General features: G+C 36.8%; 1 protein-coding gene across 1 annotated transcript in view; it reads right to left on the bottom strand.

Annotated features, from left to right (window-relative positions):
• Positions 1 to 23,657, bottom strand: part of PIAS1 (protein inhibitor of activated STAT 1) — a 124,556-nt gene that overhangs the window by 49,338 nt on the left and 51,561 nt on the right. The window contains exon 3 of the mRNA XM_082619356.1: positions 342 to 426. Coding sequence (XP_082475482.1) covers positions 342 to 426 — 85 coding nt within the window. The remainder of the gene's footprint in view (positions 1 to 341; positions 427 to 23,657) is intronic.

The raw sequence follows: 23,657 nt of genomic DNA, 5'->3' as shown, positions 1-23,657 counted from the left end.
TTTTTTTTTTTTTTTTTGCGGTACGCGGGCCTCTCACTGTTGTGGCCTCTCCCATTGCAGAGCACAGGCTCCGGACGCGCAGGCTCAGCAGCCATGGCTCACAGGCCCAGCTGCTCCGCAGCACGTGGGATCTTCCCGGACTGGGGCATGAACCCGTGTCCCCTGCATCGGCAGGCGGACTCTCAACCACTGCGCCACCAGGGAAGCCCGATATAATAGTATTTTCAATACTAATATTTGCACGACAATAATACTCATCCAATACACTGTTTTAAAAAGTCACTTATAGACAAAACTGGATTGAAAGGTCAAGCTGCAAGTTACACTCGAAGACAACTTACATGGAACTACTGATTTGCTGCACTTGTTGTGGTGTCAATGCAAATGCAAAACAGGTTTCTCGAAAGCGCTGACTGTTGTCTGATGCTAAAGAAGAAAAGAATTATATTTTTAATTACCTTCAAATTCATCAATATAGAACACAACAGCAAACAAAACAAAAAAACCCAACCATTCACACACCTTTAAATTAAGTAGGATGGATTCTAGAGTTTAGATAACTCAGTTAAGACACTGAAAAATAAGATATGTGCCAAATATCTAATCATATATATGTCTGCATCTAAAAAGCATACTTGTATAAAAACATGCTGATATTAATTTTATTTAAAATAATATAAACCCATTTAAGGATACATGGCTTCTGAGCTAAGTAACAAACATATACATACACCTTGAGATCTGCACAGGTAAGATGACAGTTGGACTTGAAGGCAAATTAAGAATTTGATCATCTCCCATCTAACTATACCATGCCAAGTTTTATACAATAAATATCATATATAGTTTCTCCTACGCTTAGATGAATTGACATCAAAATGTGCCTGTGGTCACTATCTCAAAGGAGGAAAGGAGTTATAAGAAGGGAAGGAAGGGAGGGAGGGAAGTGGAGGTGGGGAGAGAGAAAAGAGCAAGAGAACAGGCAGGGAAGCACAGGTCAGTGAAGACCAGGGATTCCTACAGGGCACTGCCGTGAGCAACAATATTTCTATTGGCTTTTAATACACGTTATGTCTATTTTTAAAATCAGTGGTCAATATCCCTCTTGTTCACTAATATTTCCTCAGTGCTTGGCACAAAGAAGCCCTGAATGACTGTTTGTTGAATGAACAAAAGACTAAAAATTAAGAAATACCAAACTTAATTATTTAAACTGTCCTTTTCCAGGATAATTTTCTAGAACAAATGGATCACTGAAAGTTATTACCAAGGAACTCCTGGCCTGTGGGGCACTTAAACTGGTACAGAAAAAGGAGCTGAACCCATCTCTAAAAGGGTTCAAACAAAGTATAAATGGAAGAAGTGAAAGGAAGGTTGAACTCTATCTAGATCAATGGTCTGCAAGCTCATTTGATTATTTATACCTTTCAGCAAAATAATTTAGCATATACCATGTATATGTTATGTATGTTAAACTATTATATTGATATTGTATATGCTATAAAACACACCAAAAATAGAAGTTAAAAAAGTTAAGATTTGACATGAAATTTTAGATATTTTTGTGAATTAGATTTTATGGAAAAATCTCAACTTTAGAAACTTCTGTTTTACAGGTGGATATATTTTCCTTTATCCCTATGGATCGTCTTGTGTACCCACTGAGATGCATACCCACAACATCCGGAGGTCATTGTTTCAGATGATTTGCCTGCAAGCAACACTTCCTCCAAAATTACCACCAAACACAAATGTCAAAAAGCTGTACAAATGTATCACTATGAGAAAGAAATGCAAAAGAACACTGTTGAACTACAATTTCATGTCAATATAGGAGTATCTTTTAAAGTCTACATTTGCTTTTCTGCTTTCTGTGATCTGGGAAGGTTTTTTCTTAAAAACTCTATCCCCAAGAAACAGTTACTAACCAGAAAGTTATCTTAATCATGAAATATCAACGTGGCAAAAGGCAGATAACCAAGGACCAGAATGTAGAAAAGCAAACAGTTTCCTCTGTCAGGCAATGAAAGTAACTTCTTTTGCTTCTTAGAGGATATGTTTCTATAAAGATTTTAGTCCAGTAGGCTTATCCTGATTTAGATTTCTGGCTCCATTCTAAAACAGTGCTATTGATAAAATAATTTCCCAAGTACCAAAATTAATATTATTCTCTGGGCAAAATTTCACATTCATTTTAAAATACATGAGTACAGAAAGTTTTGGACACACACACATGCAGATTTAGATAGAGAAGATACGACTAAAATAACAAGGCTGTTTCTTGAGCCAGACATAGAAATCAGGTTTATTGCTTAATAGTAACCCCTTTTTACATCCTCTTATATATAAATGCTCATGGGGTTATTACTGTTTACCTGGAAGAGCATCTTTCATACTATTTGATTTTCAGGTTTAATTTTGCTATGAATGCCAGTGAATTTATAGTTTTGGTCTTAGATAAGACTATTTAAAAACTTTTCTAAAAGTTAATTAAGCTATCATCATCGCTTTCAGAAAAGTTCAGGCCAAACAGAATCATGGAATCTTCATACTGAAAAATGAGTCTTACAAATCATCCAAAACAATGACCTCCGATGTTGGGGGTATGCATCTCAGTGGGTACACAAGACAATCCATAGGGTTAAAGGAAAAAATATCCACCTGTAAAATAGAAGTTTCTAAAGTTGAGATTTTCCATAAAATCTAATTCACAAAAATATCTAAAATTTCATGTCAAATCTTAACTTTTTTAACTTCTATTTTTGGTGTGTTTTATAGCATATACAATATCAATATAATTGTTTAACATATATAACATATACATGGTATATGCTAAATTATTTTGTTGAAAGGTACAAATAATCAAATGAGCTTGCAGACCATTGATCTAGATAGAGTTCAACCTTCCTTTCAATTCTTCCATTTATACTTTGTTTGAACCCTTTTAGAGATGGGGGAAGAGAAGCCATCACCTTGTCAAGCAGAAGATGACTGGTGATAAACAGTGTAATTGTAAGAAAGCTTGCAGCCCAACAGAGTAGCAAAGTTTAGTGGAAAGAGATGAGATCACATACACCTGGATTCCAAACTGGTTCTACCACTTATTTGCCATGTGACCTTAGGTACTTATCCACTCTGAATCTGTTTTCTTCAATATTTAAACATAAACATACACGAGCACAAAACCCCTCATAGGATTATTTTAAATTTAGATGAGGTAAGGTATTTAAAACAAGCACCAATTTCCTTTTCTGTCTCCCTTCCTCCTTATGCCCTTACACTGAATCAAAATATATAATGCTGTAACTCCCACCCACTGATGTCATATAGCATATCCAGTCATAGCCATTCTTCAAATATTTTAGACAGCATTAATGTGCCCCCTCTCTCTCCATCGACTCTTGCCACTGTACGTCAGGCAAGACTTCAGAATTACTCACCATTCTAATCTTTCTCCTCTGGACATATCCCAGTCTATCACACTTTTAAAGTGACAGCCAGAATTGAACACACTCTGCCATAGCATACTATTTCTCCAAAATATTTGCTGCCCCTCTGTATTGGCCCATCCCCACAGGAGGAATATGACCCAGTGCCACCGATGCCTTGGCCAATGAAATATGAGTAGAAGTGTACCACTGTGGAGCAGACCTCTAAGAACTATCCTTGGGTTTCAACATCTTTCTTTCCAGTCTGCCTTGATTCTAGAGTGGAGAGAACAGAGCAGAGCCACAACCAATCCACAGCTAATAAGCAACGTAAGTGAAAAATTAATCTTAGTTGTTTGCCATTGAAATTTATGATTGCTTGTAAGCTGACTTATTATTCAGATGTGATATGACAAGAACAATATTTTTATCAACAACTATCATCTACTACTGTTAATCCATACAACAATCATAAAGAAATGTACTCTTTTTTCAGATTTAGAAATTGAGGTTCAAAGTAGTTATGCAACTGTCAAGGCCTCATACTAGGTAAGTAGAACGCGAACTGTAAGTCAGATCTACACATTTCCAAAGCCCATGCTCTTCTCAAAACATAGGTCTATTAATTAGCTCCCCTGATCTAAGTGTGCTGTACTTCTATTAATGCAGCCTAGCATTATACTGAATCATAGAAAACAGGAAAAGAATTACCCACTATACCCTCATCATAACTGCTTGTCATTTTTACATATTTCTTTTCAATCAAATTACACATAAATTTAAAAGCTTGCTTTAAAAAAATTATTCACCACATTTTCAATTACAATCTCTATTACCATATTTTAATTATTGCATTGCATACTATATGTGGGGTGTATGAAAATTTTAATTGCTCCCTTGATAAACCATTTAGGTTTTTCTAATTTTTCATTATTTGAAATGACTCTGTATACAGGGCTTATACGTTTGTTTTTTGGAACGGGGTGGGAGGGGGTAGCTATTATTTTCTTTGGATCAATTCCCAGATGTGGGTTTTCTGGGTCAAAAAGTATGGAGATTTTTTAAAATGAATCTTGACATATCACAAGAGTGGTTTGCAAATGCTTGTAACACTATAAGACCATTAGCAATTTGTGCATCTACTAAATGCATCCTAGTCTGGCCTGCACGGGAGTTGCTGCTAATTTAATGGGGGATCTGGGCAACTCCTTAGTAGTTTAGTTTGTATTAAGAACTTTTTTCTTGTTTTTAACTTCTTATTTAGTTAATTGTCTAATCTTGTCCTATGCCCATTTTTACATCTGCATAAGAGTTTCATATATAAACAATATTAACCCTTTGGAAATCTGCTGCAAATATTTCCCCCAGTCTGTTATGTTTTTTCATTTTGGCTACATTTTGGGATGATACAAAAGTTAAGTTTTATGTAGTCTAATCTGTCAACCACCTCCTTGTAAATTCGTGTTGTTCCCCCTCTTAGGTTCAATCAGTACACAATCAATTCTTTGGCTTCTTGTTTCTATGTAATTATCAATCCATCTGGAACTTATTTTAGTATGTGATATTTTTTAAAAATCTAAATTTTTTGTTTCTCCAAATTGCTTAGTTATACTAACACCATTTGTTAAATAATCCTTCTTCCCTATGGATATGTGTGCTTCCTTTATCATATATTAAATCCTTATAACCAACATGTTCCATTCCCAGGCTACTTTCTCATTGGTCTTTTTTATCCTGGTGCTGGCACTCTGTTTTTTAATTGTTATAGTTTCACTATGTTTTAATATCTTCTATCAGGTTTCTCTCCATCCATTCTTCTTTTTTCAGAACTTTAACATCAACTCAAATGTTTTATCATCTAGATAAACTTCTGAATCCTTTTGCCATGATTCTCAAAGCTCAATGGTATTTTGAGTAGAATTACAATAAACCCATGAATTATTTTGAGGGCTGACATCTTTATATAACTTTACAGCTTTAATCTTCCCATCCTGGAGTACTGTATCTGTGTCTATTTATTCATATCCTTAAGGTTTTGTCATTTTCATCATATAAATTAGTCACACAGTTCCCATTAAGATTATCCTTATGCAAAATATCAACAATAGGAGAATGACTGACTAAACATTCACATAATGGAATACTCTGTAACCAAAAAAATAGAGAAAAATCAACAACACCAGAAGCTAGTTTCTTTTTGAAGATCAATAAAATTGATAAACCTCTAGCAAGACTACTAAGGAAAAGAAGAAAAGAAAAATAAATATAAGGAATAAGAGGTAACATCACTACAGATTCTATAAACAAGAAAAGTTTATAGGAGAATATCATGAACACCTTTCAGCCAAAAATTGACAACTTAGAAAAAACAAATTTCTTGAAAAACAAAAACTACCAAATAGATAACCTGAATAGCTCTATATCTAGTTTAAAGTTTGAATTTGTAGTTAAATATCTTTCCTGAAAGAAAAGTCTAGGCCCAGATGTTTTCTCTGTGGAATTCCACCAAATATTTAAGAAAGAAATAGTACCAATTCTACATAAACTGTTTAAAAAAACTGAAGAATTCTATCAAACATTTAAGCAAAGAGTAATACAAATTCTAAACAAACACTTGCCCCCAAATTAAAAAGAGAATATTTTGCAACTCATTTTATGACAGTATTACTCCAGTACCAAAACAAGACAAGGACATTAAAAGAAAATTACCAACTGTTACCTCTCATGAACATAAATACAAACATTCTTAACAGAACTTTCACAAATCAAATCCAACCATATAAAAAAAAGGATAATACATCATAACCAAGAGAGATTTATCCCAAGAATGCAGGGTTGTTTCAACATTCAAGTCACTAGATTAACAAACTAAAAAAGAAACAATATGTTGTCATTTCAATAGATGCAGAAAAAGCATGTGACAAAAATTTAACATCCATTCCTGATTTTTAAAAAAACTCTCAGCAAACCAGGAATAGAAGTGAACTTCCTCAACCCAATAAAGGATTTCTATGAAAAATTTACAGTCAACATTACACTTAGGGACTTCCCTGGTGGTCCAGTGGTTAAGAATCTGCCTTCCAATGCAGGAGACATGGGTTCAATCCCTGGTCAGAGAACTAGGATCCCACATGCTGCGGGGCAGCTAAGCCTGTGTTCTACAACCACTGAGCCTGCGTGCTCTGGAACCACAACTAGAGAAGCCTGCTTGCCGCAACGAAGGGTCCCGCATGCTGCAACGAAGATCCCGTGCCGAAATAAATAAATTAATTAAAACAAAAAAACAAACAAAAAAATTACAATTAAAGATGAGAGACTAAAGAATTAGAAACAAGACAGTGACATCTGCTCATCATTTCTATTCAGCAATGTACTGGACATTCTTGCCAGTGCAATAAGGCAAGAAAAAGAAAGAAAAAACATCAGGATTGAAAAATAACTAAAACCATCTATTCACAGACAACATGATGATCTATGTATAAAATCTGATAGAATCTACCAAAAGGTATTAGAATAAGTGAGTTTAATAAGGTAACAATCATATACAAAAATCTGTGCTATTTCTATAAATTAGCAGTAAACAATAAGAAATTGAAATTTTAAAAACACATTTATAGTAGCATCCCCTCAAAATGAAATACTCAGGCATAAAACTGACAAAAGAGGAGCTAGACCTGTGCATTGAAAAATGCCAAATATTGCTCAGAGAAATTAAGGACCCAAATAAATGAAGAGATAGACAGTGTTCATGGATCAGATGACTCAATGTGGTTAAGATATCAGTTGTTTCCAAACTGATCTACAGATTCAATGTAACCCAATAAAAATCCTAGCTAGTTTTTTTTTTAAGAAATTGATAAGGTGCTTCTAAACTTCATGTGGAAATGCAAAGGACCTAGAAGAGCTAAAACAACTTTGAAAAAGAAGAACAAAGCTAGAGGGTCAATACCACTTGATTTTGAAACTTATTATAAAGCTACAGTAATTAAGACAGTGTGATGTTGGTGTCTAGATTAAAAAAATAGATCTATGGGGCTTCCCTGGTGGCGCAGTGGTTGAGAGTCCGCCTGCCGATGCAGGGGACACGGGTTCGTGCCCCGGTCCGGGAAGATCCCACATGCCGCGGAGCGGCTAGGGCTGTGAGCCATGGATGCTGAGCCTGCGCGTCCAGAGCCTGTGCTCCGCAATGGGAGAGGCCACGACAGTGAGAGGCCCACGTACCGCAAAAAAAAAAAAGAGGAAAAAAATAAATCTATGGAGCAGAATAGAGAATCTTGAAATATATCCACATATATATGAACGACTGATTTTTGACAAAGGTGCAAAGGCAATTTAGTTGAAAAAGAACAGTCTTTTCAATGAATGGTGCCAGAACAACTGGATACCCATATGCAGTGGGGGGAAAGTGCTTTGAGTTATATAGTACACCATATGCAAAAATTAACACAAAGTAGATCATAGGTGACATCAGAGAAAATGGTAGAATAGAAAGCTCCAGGAGTTAATTCCTCCTCCCAAACAACCATTAAGCTGGGGGGAAAAAAATCAGAATCAATGATTTCAGAACTCTGAACCTGATCAGACACATAGCAACCAGGGGAATGCTTGATGAAGAAAGAGACTGCTGAATCTGTTGAGAGAGCTGTGTGAGTGATCTAGCAATTATCCCCTATTCCTCAGCCCCACTGTAGCCTGTCATCTATCACAAGATTTAAAGAGATGTACACACTTTTGGGGGGGCAGGATGAGGGGTGATTGGATGTTTGGAGAAATCTCCATCAGATCACATGCCGACTGAAGAGACAATGGAAGAGAAGCTTCACAGACCACACACAAGGAATACAGACTTTGCAAAAGTAGTAAAGGAAAGTCACTATAGTCCCCTTGCAGATCTAGCTCCAGCTTCTCACTGAGGGTCACACTAAGTTGCTGAAGACCTCTTTGGACTCCCCACGCACCTCAAATCCACAAAAATTGTGAACAAACTGTGGGTAAAGGTTCTTCCAAACCCCATTCATGGTGATGGCTGTAACCTCATGGCAAGCAAAGTCAATGTTTTTTATGGCCTTGTAGATGTTACAGTCCCTCCAAAATTGTTGCAAGGTTGTTCCTGATTTGTCACTCACCTTTACTGCCTGACGAAAAGTGTGATGTAAATAATATTTCTTGAAAGTCGCTATAACTCCCTGGTCCATAGGTTGGACGAGCGACGTAGTATTCGGTGGCAGATGCACTACTCTGACGTTGGGATGAAAGTCATCTATGAATGGCGGGTGGCCCGGAGCACTGTCAATCAGCAAAAGAATGTTGGAATGGGATGTCCTTCTCCAAGCAATATTTCTCTACCTCTGGGATAAAGTGGTAGAAAAACCAGTCCTGTAAAATGGCCTGTGTAACCCAGGCTTTGGGGTTACTCTTCCACACAACAGGAAGAGAGCCCTTGGCTATGTCTTTAAGGGCTCTTGCGTTCTCTCAATGATAAGCTAAGAGAGGCTTCAGCTTCATATCACTGGAAGCATTGCCAGCAAACAACAGTTAGCTTATCCTTTGCTGCTTTATAGCCTGGCATCAACTTTTCCTCCTTACTGATGTAGCTTTGGTCTGGCAGCCTCTTCCAGGATAGTTCTGTCTCATCCACATTAAGAACCTGCTCAGGTAAATACTCGCCTTCATCAATAATTTCTCAAAGCGTTTCAGGAAATTCCCGGACAGCTACTGTATCTGCACTTGCTGCCTTGACACTTACTTTTACATCGTGAAGGTTGGCTCTAGCCTTGAACTGATGAAACCAGCCAAGGCTGGCATTAAAAGATGTGCAATCTGATTCTTCACCGTGTTTCTTCAAGTCTTCATAAAGGCTTTTAGCTTTCTCTTCAATCAGCATTAAACTGAGTGGGACTTGATGCTGATACTGCATCCATACACTGAGAAGTTTCCTCATCTCCTCTATCACTTTTCCATGTTTCTTTGATATTAATGATATTGTCCACTTCATCGGCACAGCAGACTTTACACGTTCCATGATCTTGTCCTTGTTCTTTAGAATCATGCCAATGGTTGAACGATTCATGTTTTAAGAATGAGCGATATCTACCATCTTTTCGCCTTGCTCCACACTCTCAATTATTTTCACTTCTGTTTCCATTGTTATCACTTGGCACTTCTTAGCAGTACCAGCTACACCACCGCTACTTTTACGCTTGCTTCCAGACATCCTGGGCTTGAAGTAAAGATACTGTACTACGGTACTCTATACAGTACTGTACAGCCGGGGTCCCCAACCCCCAGACCAGTACTAGTCTGTGGCTTGTTAGGAACTGGGCTGCACAGCAGGAAGTGAGCGGCAGGCGAGCGAGCAAAGCTTCATCTGTATTTACAGCCACATCCCATCACTCACATTACCGCCTGAGCTCTGCCTCCTATCAGCATTATGGTGAGTTGTACAATTATTTCATTGTATATTACAATGTAATAATAATAGAAATAAAGTGCACAACACTTGAATCATCCCGAAACCATCCCCACCCCCAACCCTGGTCCATGGAAAAATTGTCCTCCACGAAATCAGTCCCTGGTGCCAAAAAAGTTGGGGACCACTGCTGTATAGTAAAGTACACAAAAGCCCAACCACTTGTAGAGAACGCACGCACATGACAATGTACACCAGACACGTGATCTTACACGACTGGACATGAAAATGAGCATTTGCATCTCTGAATTTTCGCAACTTGAAGGTTCGTATGTAGGGGAATTACTGTACACAAAACCAGAACCACTTCAAACTGACGAGGATGGTTACAATTAAAAACAAAACAAAACAAAATCACAAGAGTTGGTGAGGATACGGAGAAACTGGAACCCCTCATACACTGATGACAGGAATACTAAAATGGTACAGATGCTGTGGAAAACAACCTGGCAGTTCCCCCAAGAGTAAAACACAGAATTATCATTAAGACTCAGCAATTCCACTCCTAGGTATATACTAATGCAAAGAAATGAAGGCAGGGACTCAAACAGATACCTGAATGCCAATGACCATATCAGCTTTATTCACAATAGCCAAAAGGTAAAAGAAACTCAAGTGTCCATCAAGCGATGAATAGATAAACAAATATCTATTCCAGGGATGGATTGGGAGTAAAGATTTCTTTAGGTACAGTCCCAAAGCATGATCTTTTTTTCAAGTGATGAACTGGACTTCATCAAAATTAACAACTTATGCTCTTGGAAAGACACTGTAAAAAAAAAAATGAAAAGAGAAGCCACAGACTGGGAGAAAATATTTACAACTCACATATCCATTAAAGGACTTGTAGCCAGAATCTATAAAGAACTCTTACAAGTCACTAACAAGAAAGCAAACAACATAACAAAATTTGAATGTGCAAAAGATCTGAACAGACACCTCACCAAAGAAGATAAATATATGGATGACAAAAAAGCACATTAAAAGATGTTCAACATCCTTAGTCTGTGGGAAATGCAAATTAAAACTACAGTGAGATACACACCTATTAGAATGTCTAAAATCCTTAAAATGACAACACCAAGTGTTGACAAGCATGGAGAGCAACTGCAAAGTTCATATGCTACAGAAGAGAATGTAATATGGCCTAATGGTTTAAAAAACAGTTTGGCAGATGCTTACAAAGTTAAACCTGTATGTATCATCTGACCCATTTACTCCATTCCTAAGTAATTTACCCAAGAAAAATATAAGCATATAATTATACAAAGATTTGAGCCCAAATTTTCATAGCAGATTTGTTCTCAACAGCCAAAAACTGGAAACTCAAATGTCTATCAGTGGGTGAATGAATAAATAGTGTTATATCCACATAATAAATACCACTCAGCAATAAAAAGCAACAAACTACTGATACAACAACATGGGTAAACCTTAGAATATAATCTTGAGTAAGGGAAGTCAGCCTCGCCCCCCAACCCCACCCCCCCAAAAAAGATTATATATTCCATGATACCATTATATAAAATTTTAGAAAATGCAAACTGATCTATAGTGACAGAAAACATCATATCTAGGGGCTGGTTGGGAATAGAAGGGGCAGCTGGGAGGAATTACTAATGGGATGAGGAAACTTTGGGGAGTGATGGATATGTTCATTATTTTTATAATGATGGTGATTTCACATAGTCAAAATGTATTAAATTGTACATTTCAAGTATGTGAAGTTTATGGTATGTCAAGGATATTTTGATAAAGTTGTTTAAAAAAGTAGTAACTAAAGCAAAATGGTGCACACACGCACCCACACAAAAAAAAACCAGCAGATGGTGAGGGGGACTGAACAACAGAACAGAACCCTTGTACCACATTTAAGGCTCAAGTCAAAGAAGAAACAGCCAGAAATTCAGAAAGAAAAACAAGAGGAAATGGCGACCTTGACATCAAGGGAAGAAAGAATTTCAAAGCGGCAGTGGTACACGCTCAGAAGTCAGGGTAAGAATTGAGAACTAGACTTAATAACTAGCAAGACACAGATGATTTTGGCTGGACCCGTTTCAGTGGAATGTGGAGCAAACGTCAGACTGCAACAGATTCAGGTATGAATGGTTATTGATTTTAATACTTAAATATGAGAATTTTGTTTTCATATCTGCAATAGGAAATTAATATCTCAGATTTGTGAATTAATTACTATTCTGTTTTGAATCACTACAGCCAATCCTGAAGGTCTCCAAAGTTCTATAATGTAATTTGAAATTTTGCTAAGATAGGACTTTGAATATTAGCTGTTTTGAGGATGTAGGATGAGTGTCCCAGGTAATAACTCAGCCTCTCATTGTGGCCTAAATTGTATACTTGTCAGTAGCTCTCATTGAGAGTAAAAACAGTCATTCAGATTTCCACCTTTTCCATACTCCAATTCAGAGAAAGGATGAAATGTTCTAGTGGAGTTCGTAATTAAGGATACCTATAAAGGTCGTGGAGGATATCTCTTGTGAATATTAAGGGCTCACTGTACTTATAGGAGAAGATTTTCAACAACCCGCCCTCCCCCCATAAGTATTAATTACCAATATTTCATCTGTAAGAAAGAAAACCTTTGCCTATAATAACCAGAATATAATTATCATTCAAAACATAAAATGTACAGAGAAAAAGTTAAGGCTTTAGAAATTTCATTTTTTTTAAACATTGTTCCATAGAGAGATGAACTAGACTAAAAAGAGAAAGAGGAATCATGTTGCAATTTACATAAACTAAACATATTGGAAGGCAAAACCTAGATACATAACATAAACAAAGTTATTGAGATTCTGATGATAGAAACACTAAGCTAATCTAAGTGGTTGTACTTTCAACTGCTCTAAAAATATTTGTTATTCCACCTAACCAGCAGAAAGAAAAGCTAAAAATAGTCATCTTTCTGTTATAGAGTATTTCTTGCTGTCTTGGGGAAAGTGAAACTAAAGTACCTATCTACAAATGTCAGTCTTAAAATCTTTATTGAACATTTTGGTTTATTCAAAAAAAAAAAACCTGGACAATAAGGTAATTTTTAAAAAATATACCTGAAATTACATAATTTCATCATTAGGCTGCTCTACCATTGAAAAAGAGGTTGCAGAGAATTTGTTTCCCCCAATAAAAGGCATATACAGAATCATCAACGAACTTATACTGCTTTTGACTATCTATCTTTAATATGGGAAGTATTTTAAGCAAACAAAATATAATGACCTGAGAACACAGTCATAAAATATTAAGGTAAAAAAGGCAAGATATAAACTTGAAATGTACAGCCTAAGTAAATTTATTTATATATGTGTATATAGATGTATATACGCATTGAAAGATCAAAAGAAGCAGAAAAAAACGGTTTCTCTGTAACTTAAAAGTTTTTTCACATTGAGTATGCATTGCTTTTATAATAATTTGTTTTACATATCGTATATAGAAACCAATGTAATATCACACATACACGTTAAACACACAGCTATGATGTTCTACTGCTAGATTTTAAGAATTCTCATGGTAGCAAATATTCCAAAATATTTGCCTGGCTAAAGGCAAAAGTTCTTTGGGGGTACAACAAAAGCCACACATGAATTTTCCCATGAAGCAGGAAAGAACACTGTACCATGCAATTCTGTTGGACTCTAGCTCTATAAAACCCTCTGATATCATTTTATCACACCCTAACTGTAGGTTCCTAATAAATTCATTTTCAGTAAGCTTACTATGCTTTTCATTATCTTTCTCCTCTGGAATTTAACTCTACCTGTCCTATTTATTTTGTCTTTATAAGTTCTCAGATAGTTTACTGAGTTAGTCAGCTGGTCTCCTGAAGGACTTAAATTGTTATGAGCCTATACAGACTCCTGAGTAACTTTAGAGCAGCTAACAGTATGGTAAATATTATATCTAGCCTATCTATTCTTTCACAGCTGGCAGGCTATAAGGCTATTTTAAGTCCAGTGGGGTTAAGAAACAAGACTGGGTCAAACCAAGTCAGCCAGCTATGAACAAAGTCTGATGATCAATGTTTAAATGCAAAAACAGAAAAAGGAACAAGACTATAATTGGAAAGTTAGTTTTCTTTCTTTTGTAAAAAATTTTCATTTTCTTCTTTTTCTGATGTTGGCAATACAACCAATCCAAGTTAGAAAAACCCTAAAATTCTGCCACTTATAGCAGCTAAAAAACATTTTGGTATCCATTTTTCCAGGTATTTTCCCATATATACACACTGTGTATATGTTCATCCATGAGTGTAATATACACAATGTTTCCCACAAAAATTGTTCTGAATACTTTTCTCATTTCAAAATGTGCAGTAAAAATCTTTCCATGTCAATAACCTATCTCTGTCATCATTTTAAGTGGCTACATGGTATTGTATTATATAAATATGCCATAATTTAACTAATCACCTATTGTTGGATATTTAGGTTGTTTTCAATATTTTCCTTTTATAAACTATGCCTTGATGAATCCTTTCCTCTCCCCCTGGGGGTGTGTGTTTGTATTTGTGTGATCTTTATTTCCTTAGGACATACTCTTAGAAAAGGAATGCGTGGGTCAAAAGATATACACATTTTTAAAGCTTTTGTAGAAGTTGCCGAACTGCTTCCAGAAATGCTGTTCATTTGCATAAGTAAGTGGTATAAGAGAGTTCCTTGCCAACACTGGGCACTAGATGAAAAACATCTTATTGTCTTAAATTTGCATTTCTTTGGCTACTCTATAAGTTAACTACTTTTCATACCCTTATTGGCTTTATGTTGTGAGCCACTCTAATCGTACCAGTCACATTTTAATTTTTTCTTTTGATGTTTCAAAACTGAACAATGGGGCTTCCCTGGTGGCGCAGTGGTTGAGAATCCGCCTGCCGATGCAGGGGACACGGGTTCGTGCCCCGGTCCGGGAAGATCCCACATGCCGCGGAGTGGCTGGGCCCGTGAGCCATGGCCGCTGAGCCTGTGCGTCCGGAGCCTGTGCTCCGCGACGAGAGAGGCCACAACAGTGAGAGGCCCGCATACCGCAAAAAAAAACCAAAAAAAAACTGAGCAATGACTTGCTTTTAGTGACATAATGGTCACTGATGACCTAGATTACAGAAGTTTCTTTGGCATGGGTTAAGTGAAAACCTACTTGGAAAGGATTCATGAGAGAAAAGGGAGGAAAGAAATCAGAGACAGTGAATCGAAACACTCCTGGCAAGGAATTTTGTGGTGAAGGAAAAGAAAACGGGGGTATAGCTGGAGGGAAATTAGGAGAAAAGTAGTTTGTTTTTTAAGATGGGAAGTTAGCACAAAATTGTATATTAATGGAATGATCTAGTACACAGGCAAAAAACTGATGATGTACGAGAGAGAAGGAAGAATTAATAAGCAATGTCCTTGAATAAGCAAGTGAATGGGATCTAACACAAAAGTGTAGGGATTGGCCTTAGTCCAGAGACCAAAGAATTCATCCAGAGTCACGGAAAAAACATCTATAGCATATGGTCAGAGACGTAGGTAGGTGTGGATAAAGTACTTATGGGGTGGGAACTTTTAGAAGTTAACTTTTGGGGACTTCACTGGTGGCACAGTGGTTAAGAATCCACCTGCCAATGCAGGGGACATGGGTTCGATCCCTGCTGTGGGAAGATCCTACATGCCGTGGAGAAACTAGGCCTGTGCGCCACAACTATCGAGCCTGCGCTTTAGAGCCTGAGAGCCACAACTACTGAGCCCGCGTGCTGCAACTACTGAAGCCCATGTGCCTAGGGCCCATGTTCCACGACGAGAAGCCACCGTAGTGAGAAGCCTGCGCACAGCAACGAAGAGTAGCACCCGCTCACCACAACTAGAGAAAGCCCGCACACAGCAACGAAGACCCAACACAGCGAAAAATTAAATTAAATTTAAAAAAAAGAAGTTAACTTTTGACTGGTTCCATTTTCCTGGTGAAGAAGAAATAACAAGCACAGTCATAAACAAAGAGAGTGGAAAAATAGCTGTGTGAGAGAAAAAGTGTGTTGTGACAATAAGATGAAATAGTCATTCAGTGAAGTGGAAAGAGTGTATGAACTAGGGTAACACTGTCTGATGGCTGGGTAAGATTAAGCACTCCTGTGCACACATCAATTATTCTAACAGCCTCTCATATATTAAAGATTTGTAATATGGTCATATATTGTAAATATTTTCCCTTGGTTTATTTATTTTGCCATATAATGTAATAAAAAATTTGAGTCCTCACAATTCATGTTTTTCCTGAAGAAAAATTCCTTCCTAACTCCAGTATTATTTAAATATTTTTATGCAGTGTAATACATTATTTATGCATCTATTTAAATGTAACCTATATTTCCCTCTGACATCACTATAGTTTCATTTTTAAGCATTTAAATCTTTAAGCCATATTTTGATATTATTCTGACAAGTTGCAAGGTAGGAATAACTTTTTAATGGTTAATTAGGTACTCCTGAACAATTTAATGTCTAATTCATGCCACTAATTAGAAATTTCACTTTTGTTATTTTAAAATTATATTTCTACTTCATTAACTGCTTATTCAGGCATCAGTTCCACAGTTTCAATTATTATACCTTTGTCATACATACAGACAGTATATTTTACATGTGTTATGCCATACACCTATTTTTCAGAATTCCTCTATTCTTATTTTTTCTTCTAAATTATACTGGCTATTTTAGTCATGCTACCTACCACATCCAAATTTCCCTCCTAGTTGAACCTTCCCAGCCCACACCTTCTACCAGGAAAGCAGCTATAGGCTGTTTTCTGTACTGGACAGCCATTGATAGCAACAGGCAGCATAATTTTCCCAGGGGTGGCCTATCCACTGGGTAACCCATAAAATGACTATGCCTGAAGGTATCCATCCATTAGCAACATATTTACTAAAATCAATTCAAACTAGCTTCTTCCAGGATTTGGAGTATGGAACATAAAGGGTCTCCAAGAGCTCTCTGTAGTCAGAGGCAAACAAACTAAATGCTTAGAAAGATATAGAGGTGCCATAGAGGGAGAGAATATACATAACCAGACAGAGAAAGTACATAATCATAACTTTCTAATTCTTAGACAACCTTACAATAAACCTTTCTTAAGTGGCCTGAGGTATTACCCTTTCTTGCAATCAAAAAAACCTACAACACAAAGGAACTTTGGAAGTCATTTGATAAAGCTTTCTCTTCCCTTTACCTCCCTATTAAATTGGATTTCTAATTACAACTATGCTAAATTTATTGAGAACAGACATCTTTCAAAGGACTGTGTCTTTCTAAATATTCAAGTTTTTGTGGAATCAAACATTTTTTCTTCTAATAAATCCTGTAAATGTGAAGAGTATTCCTTTGTATTTTTTCTTTTGTTGCTGTTGCATGAGATTTTTCTTCAATTTTCTAACTAGTTCTTAGCAAACGTAACAATATTTCTCATTATGTGGGCCATGAGAATATACCATGAGATGTTCTAAAGGGAAAAGGCTTCCATGTTCAAAGAATTTTGGGAAGTTGTTGCATAAAACATATCCCACTTAGAGATTCATAGAGTACATTATTATATTTAAAACCCTGAGAAATTCTGCAATAACAAAGCTTTTTTAAATTTAAGTTTCCAAAATTAATGGGACATGGTCAAAGCCTACTGACATCCCATGGAACCAGTATCCAAGGATCACATTTTGTAAAACAGTGGTATACAAGCTAGTAGACATGTCTTGTATTCAGCAGCTTCTATTCCCGCAACAGACATTTTTATTTGTGACTTTACTTCCAGTCTCAGAATGGAGCATATGACCAAAGTCTAGGCTGAAAAGGGCACCCCATTCCCCTGAAGGGTTGATTGGTCAAGGGTAGGACATGGCATTTAAAGTAGTTCAATCATAGTGAACCTCAGGATCTTTTCCTGGGGATACTGGGACAAAGACTTTTTCTCTTTTGGGCTAGATCTGAATCTGGAAGTATTCCAGGAACTGCTGGGAACTATATAATGACTAAAAAAAATAAGACCAACAGAAAGAAAGCAGAGTCACAAAATAACATGAAACAGATTTGTTACACAAACATTCATTCAACAAATATTTATTGAGCACCTAACATGTATAAGACATTATTCTAGGTGCTTGGGATAATCAATGAAGAAGAAACCAAAACCTCTGCCCTTATGGGACTTATATTCTCACAGGAAAAGAAAGATAATAAATGATATCATAATAAATAAAGTATGTTAGAAAGTGATAAACATTACAGAAAAAATAGCACAGGGTAATAGGGATTAGAAAGAATGAGGTGGAATTTTAAATAGGGTAGTCTGGGTAAGTCTTATTAAAAAAAATTAGTATTTTGGCTTGAAGGAGGTGAAGGAGATAGCCATGTGAATATACTGGGAAGAGCATCCCAGGTAAAGAAAACACCCATGCCAAGGCCCCAAGATAAGAGCATACAGTGTATCTGAGGAACAACAAGAAAGCCACTGTGGTTAGAGCCAAGTTAAAGAGAATACTAGTAAATAATAATACTGGACGGGTAATGAAGAGAGGGCTAGATCATAGGATTTTGGATTTTACTCTGAGTCACATGAGAAGCCAACAGAGAGTTTTAAACAAAGAAGTAACGTGATTAAAAGAGTCACTTAATGGAATCACTCTGGCTGCTAAACTGAAAATATTGTAAAGGAGGGAAATGTAGCAGCAGAAATCAATGTAATAATCCAGGTAAGAGATGATGGTGGCTCAGATCAGGGTAGTGGCAGTGCAGGTAATGAGAAGCGGTCAGATTCGGGATATATTTTAAAGATAGAGTCAAAAGAATTTCTTAACTAATTGACTGGGGCATAATAAAAGAGCAGAATCCAGAGTGACTCTAAAGATTTTAGCCTGAGCAAGTAGGCAGATGGAAGATGCCCTTAACCAAGACGACGACTAGGGGTAGAATTTGTTTTAAAAGAAAGAACAAAAATTCTTTGCTGGACATATTAAGCTTGGAATAGACATGTGAATAGTGATTTTATATGGGCAGTTGGATGAGACTCTGGAACTCAGAGAGGACTTGGCTAAGATATAAATGTTATTTTGTCAAATAAATGTTATTTTGTCATATAAATGTTATAAATGTCATTAATATTTAGTTACTATTTAAAGCCTTGAGACTAGATAAAATCACCAAAGAAGTGAGGACAGCAAAGAGGTCTGGGAGAAGAAGAGAAACAAGAAAAGAAGTGTAGAAGACACACAGATGGCCAAGGGGCACAAGAAAAGATGTTCAAAATCACTAATTACTAGAGAAATGCAAATCAAAACTACAATGAGGTATCACCTCACACCGGTTAGCACAGCCAGCATCAAAACATCTACAAAGAATAAGTGCTAGAGAGGATGTGGAGAAAAAGGAACCCTCCTGCAGTGTTGGTGGGAATGTAAACTGGTGCAGCCACTATGGAGAACAGCATGGAGGTTCCTTAAAAAACGAAAAATAGAGCTACCGTATGATCCAGCAATCCCACTCCTGGGCATATATCTGGAGAAAACCATACTTTAAAAAGATACATGCACCCCAATGTTCACTGCAGCATTATTTACAGTAGCCAAGACATGGAAGCAACCTAAATGTCCACTGACAGATGAATGGATAAAGAAGATGTGGTACATATATACAGTGGAATATTACTAAGCCATAAAAAAGAATGAAATAATGCCATTTGCAACAACATGGTTGGACCTAGAGGTTATCATACTAAGTGAAGTAAGTCAGACAGAGAAAGACAAATATGATATCACTTATATGTGGAATCTAAAAAAAATGGTACAAATGAACCTATTTACAAAACAAACAGAGTCACAGATATAGAAAACAAACTAATGGTAATCAGGAGGAAAGGGGTGGGGGATAAACTGGGAGATTGGGACTGACATATACACACTACTATCTATAAAAGATAACTAATAAGAACCTACTGTACAGCACAGGGAACTCTATTCAGTGCTCTGTAATGACCTATATGGGAATGGAGTCTAAAAGAGACTGAATATATGTGTATGTACGGCTGATTCACTTTGCTGTACAGCAGAAACTAACACAACATTGTAAATCAACTATACTAAAATTAAAAAAATTATTTAGAAAAGAAGTGTAAGAAGAAATGACCAGCAAGATATAAGGAAAACCAAGAGAGAGAGAGTTGTGTCCTGGAATACTTTGTCCAGTGACAAAGTGCTGCAAGTAGGGGAACCTGATTAACTGTGTCAAATGTTGCTAACAGATCAAGTGAGCTGGGGACTGAGAAGGGACCATGGGCTTTGGCATCAAAGATCTTCCTGACAAAGGAAGTTTCAGTGAAGTGACTGGAACAAAAGCATGACTGGAGTGAACTTACAGGAGAATGGAAAGTGAGGAACTGGAGACAGAGACTACAGAAGACTTGTTCATGGAATTTTGCCACAATAAGGAGCAAAGCAATGGGGGTAGAGGTTCACAGGGTAAGAGTAGAGGGATAAGAAAAGGATCAAGTGATGTCATTGAGCTGAGCATCAAGCCTCTTATTCTTTGGTTATATAAACTAATGGATTAGTTTTTACATTTATGCCCAGTTTTAGGTGGATTTTTTCTATCATTTGTAGTAAAAAGAATACTGACTTTTCCCCCCACAATAACCTTTAATTAGCTGTCACGCTGAACTCAATTAGTTCCAACATGTACAAATAGCTACTACTATCCTGGACTCCCATCCCTAAGCAGAGAACCTATAGGTTCAAAAGTAGAAATATCATGAGTATCAAGGTTAATTTAATGGAGTTGACCCAGAAGAATCCTCAAGCAAGATGTATGTACCTCTCCTAACAAGAGCACCTCACCATGCTCATTATGATTCTAGTTTTTTAAAGATCCATTAATAATTTTTCATACGACCCTAAAGATAAGCCAACTTCCTCTGTGTTCAACCAATGAAACAGCAATCTGACCCAATGCTGGAGAAAAGCTTACTGTGCTGTATATCTATTTAAATATGGTACACTATTATAACTGACAGACAATTTCAGGAATTCTCAGTAGTCAGGCTAATACACTGACTTTTAGAACCAACTCCCTTCACTCTACAGATCAGATTGTTTTCCTATTTCACAGACAACATTAGAAAGAAAGTGGAGGGGTTTTGTGGAGGTTAAGAGGTACATCTGCAGGCCTGGAAAAAATGCCACAGTAAGGAGCTAAAGACACTAGACACCTAAGAAGAAGGCAGGAGGAGGTGGGAGAAGCATGAAGAAAGACAAATGGGAAGATGCCAAAGACAACTTTCCACTGAAATTTGGCCTGGGCCAGTTTTGCACACGAGTAAGAGAATAGTTTCTTCCTGCTCCTCAAGTTCACCTTCTTGTACCACAAAACCCTCCATTCAGAAAATCTAGAAGGCCTAGAAGCAAAGGTTATTTTCCTCATGCGCACAGAAACAGGTGTTTAACCATCATTTTTAGCCTTGATGGGGGGAAAGGGGGGTGCAAATACTTTAATATCTCTAATGTACACATTCTCATTTCTTTCTCCTATTCTTTTGAACTCCGGGTGCAAATGAATGCACTCTGTCTCTTACACACAGACATTCTTGTATGCAAATGTATTTAAAGTGTATTAAAAGTGTATTAAAGGGCCTCCCTGGTGGCGCAGTGGTTGAGAGTCCGCCTGCCGATGCAGGGGATACGGGTTCGTGCCCCGGTCTGGGAGGATCCCATATGCCGCGGAGCGGCTGGGCCCGTGAGCCATGGCCGCTGAGCCTGCGCGTCCGGAGCCTGTGCTCCGCAACGGGAGAGGCCACAACAGTGAGAGGCCCGCGTACGGAAAAAAAAAAAAAAAAAAAAAAAAAGTGTATTAAAAAAAATCAAACGGAAAAATAAGTATCACCTTTAATTGAATCAGTATCTAAACTGTAGCTTGCCATACAGCAGAAAAAGTATGCTTTGCAATGACCTTCAGTTGAAGAACTGAATTAGATTGATAATTATCATTTTTTTAAAGGGCAAAATGTTTAACTGTGTGAGGTGGTTTCTTAGGTATCAAAAAAAATTAAGTGTCTACCCTCTAATTTTATATATTAATAGAAAATCTAATATATGTAGGACAATAAGAGATATAACAAACTACTATCATTAAGAACTATAATTTCATTTTGTAAAAGTTAAAACACATTTCAGAAGTTACTTTAAAAGCATAATGGGGGTAAAAGTAGAGGTGAAATGCTAGATTGGGGAGCAAAGAAGTAAGCTGCAGACAGAAAGACTGATATAGATTACTCATTAGGTAGTAAAAGCTCCAGCCTTTTAATTCTAGTCACACTAAGTTAAATGTCATTCTCCAGCCTTCTGATTTAGCAAATCCAGATCTTACGGTGGGAAGGTGAGAATTAACATGAAAAAAATCATCACATATATGAATACAATTTTGGCTTTAAACTGACTCAAAAGCACACCAAAATCTACACAAGCATAAGCAAGTTATACACAAACACATAAACAATAAATACACACATATGACCTTATTTACTTTATCTAAAAGTAACCATGGGGGACTTCGCTTGTGGCACAGTGGTTAAGAATCCACTTGCCAATGCCGGGGACACGGGTTTGATCCCTGGTCCAGGAAGATCCCACGTGCTGTGGAGCAACTAAGTTCATGTGCCACAACTACTGAGCCTGTGCTCTAGAGCCCACGAGCCACAACTACTGAGCCCACATGCCACAACTACTGAAGCCCACATGCCTAGAGCCTGTGCTCCACAACAAGAGAAGCCACCACAACAAGAAGCCCGTGCACCGCAACAAAGAGTAGCCCCTGCTTGTCACAACTAGAGAAAGCCCACGTGCAGCAACAAAGACCCAATGCAGCCAAAAATAAAAATAATTTAAAAAAATTTTTTTAAATTACAATAAAAAAATAAATAGAAGTAACCATGGGATGAATTCTAAAGAAATTTCAGCCTTAAGTAGAAATATAAGTTACAGCATCAAGGCTATCTGTTAAAGAATAATGTATTATTTCTATTAAAAAGGAAGTTAACAATTCACATCTTAGGTGAACTTGAAAATATGAATTACCTAATCTGCTTAATGGATAAAATTGCAATTTAACATGTTAAATATTGTTAGAACTCCACTCTTTTGGCTGAGTTTTAACTAAATTCACAATGTATTCATCAGATTTTCTAACCCCCACTCAACCTACTTTGATTTGAAAGACCGCTTGTTAGCTTTTGGATTCTATAGAGACCTCTCAAAATAATCTGAAATAAACCACTAAAGTGAATGTCTGTTTCTCCATTTGACAGAAATTCTTTCATAACCATAATTATTGAATCTATTAAGATTTCTACTCTTATCATGCAATGAGGGAAAATGCTTCTTCTGTCAATGGCTCTCATGTAAGCTTTAATTGTTAATATAAACTTTGAGGAAATAGCCATCAACATATTTCTGATTAAATAAATCAATGAATAAATTAACGAGGGGGAAGGAGAGGCAAGACACATTGATTACACTGAAAAATTAACAATGTTGGTAAGAAAATTTAGGTTTAAATGTGCTTGGTAAACTTTAACTAGTAACTACTTAAGGAAACAAAGATGGCAGAACAAAGACCAAATATAACAGTGACAACATAAAAATGAGAATATGTTACATTTTTAGATTGAGTTTTTTTAAAAGCCAGCTAGATGCTTGCTATGTATAAGAGCAAAAACTGCCACAGTGAGATACCACT

The sequence above is a fragment of the Mesoplodon mirus genome, assembly GCF_964341445.2.
Source record: "Mesoplodon mirus genome assembly, chromosome: 4".
Classification (NCBI taxonomy): domain Eukaryota; kingdom Metazoa; phylum Chordata; class Mammalia; order Artiodactyla; family Ziphiidae; genus Mesoplodon; species Mesoplodon mirus.
Note: the sequence above shows the minus strand (reverse complement) of the source record. Positions and strands in the feature narration are given on the sequence as shown.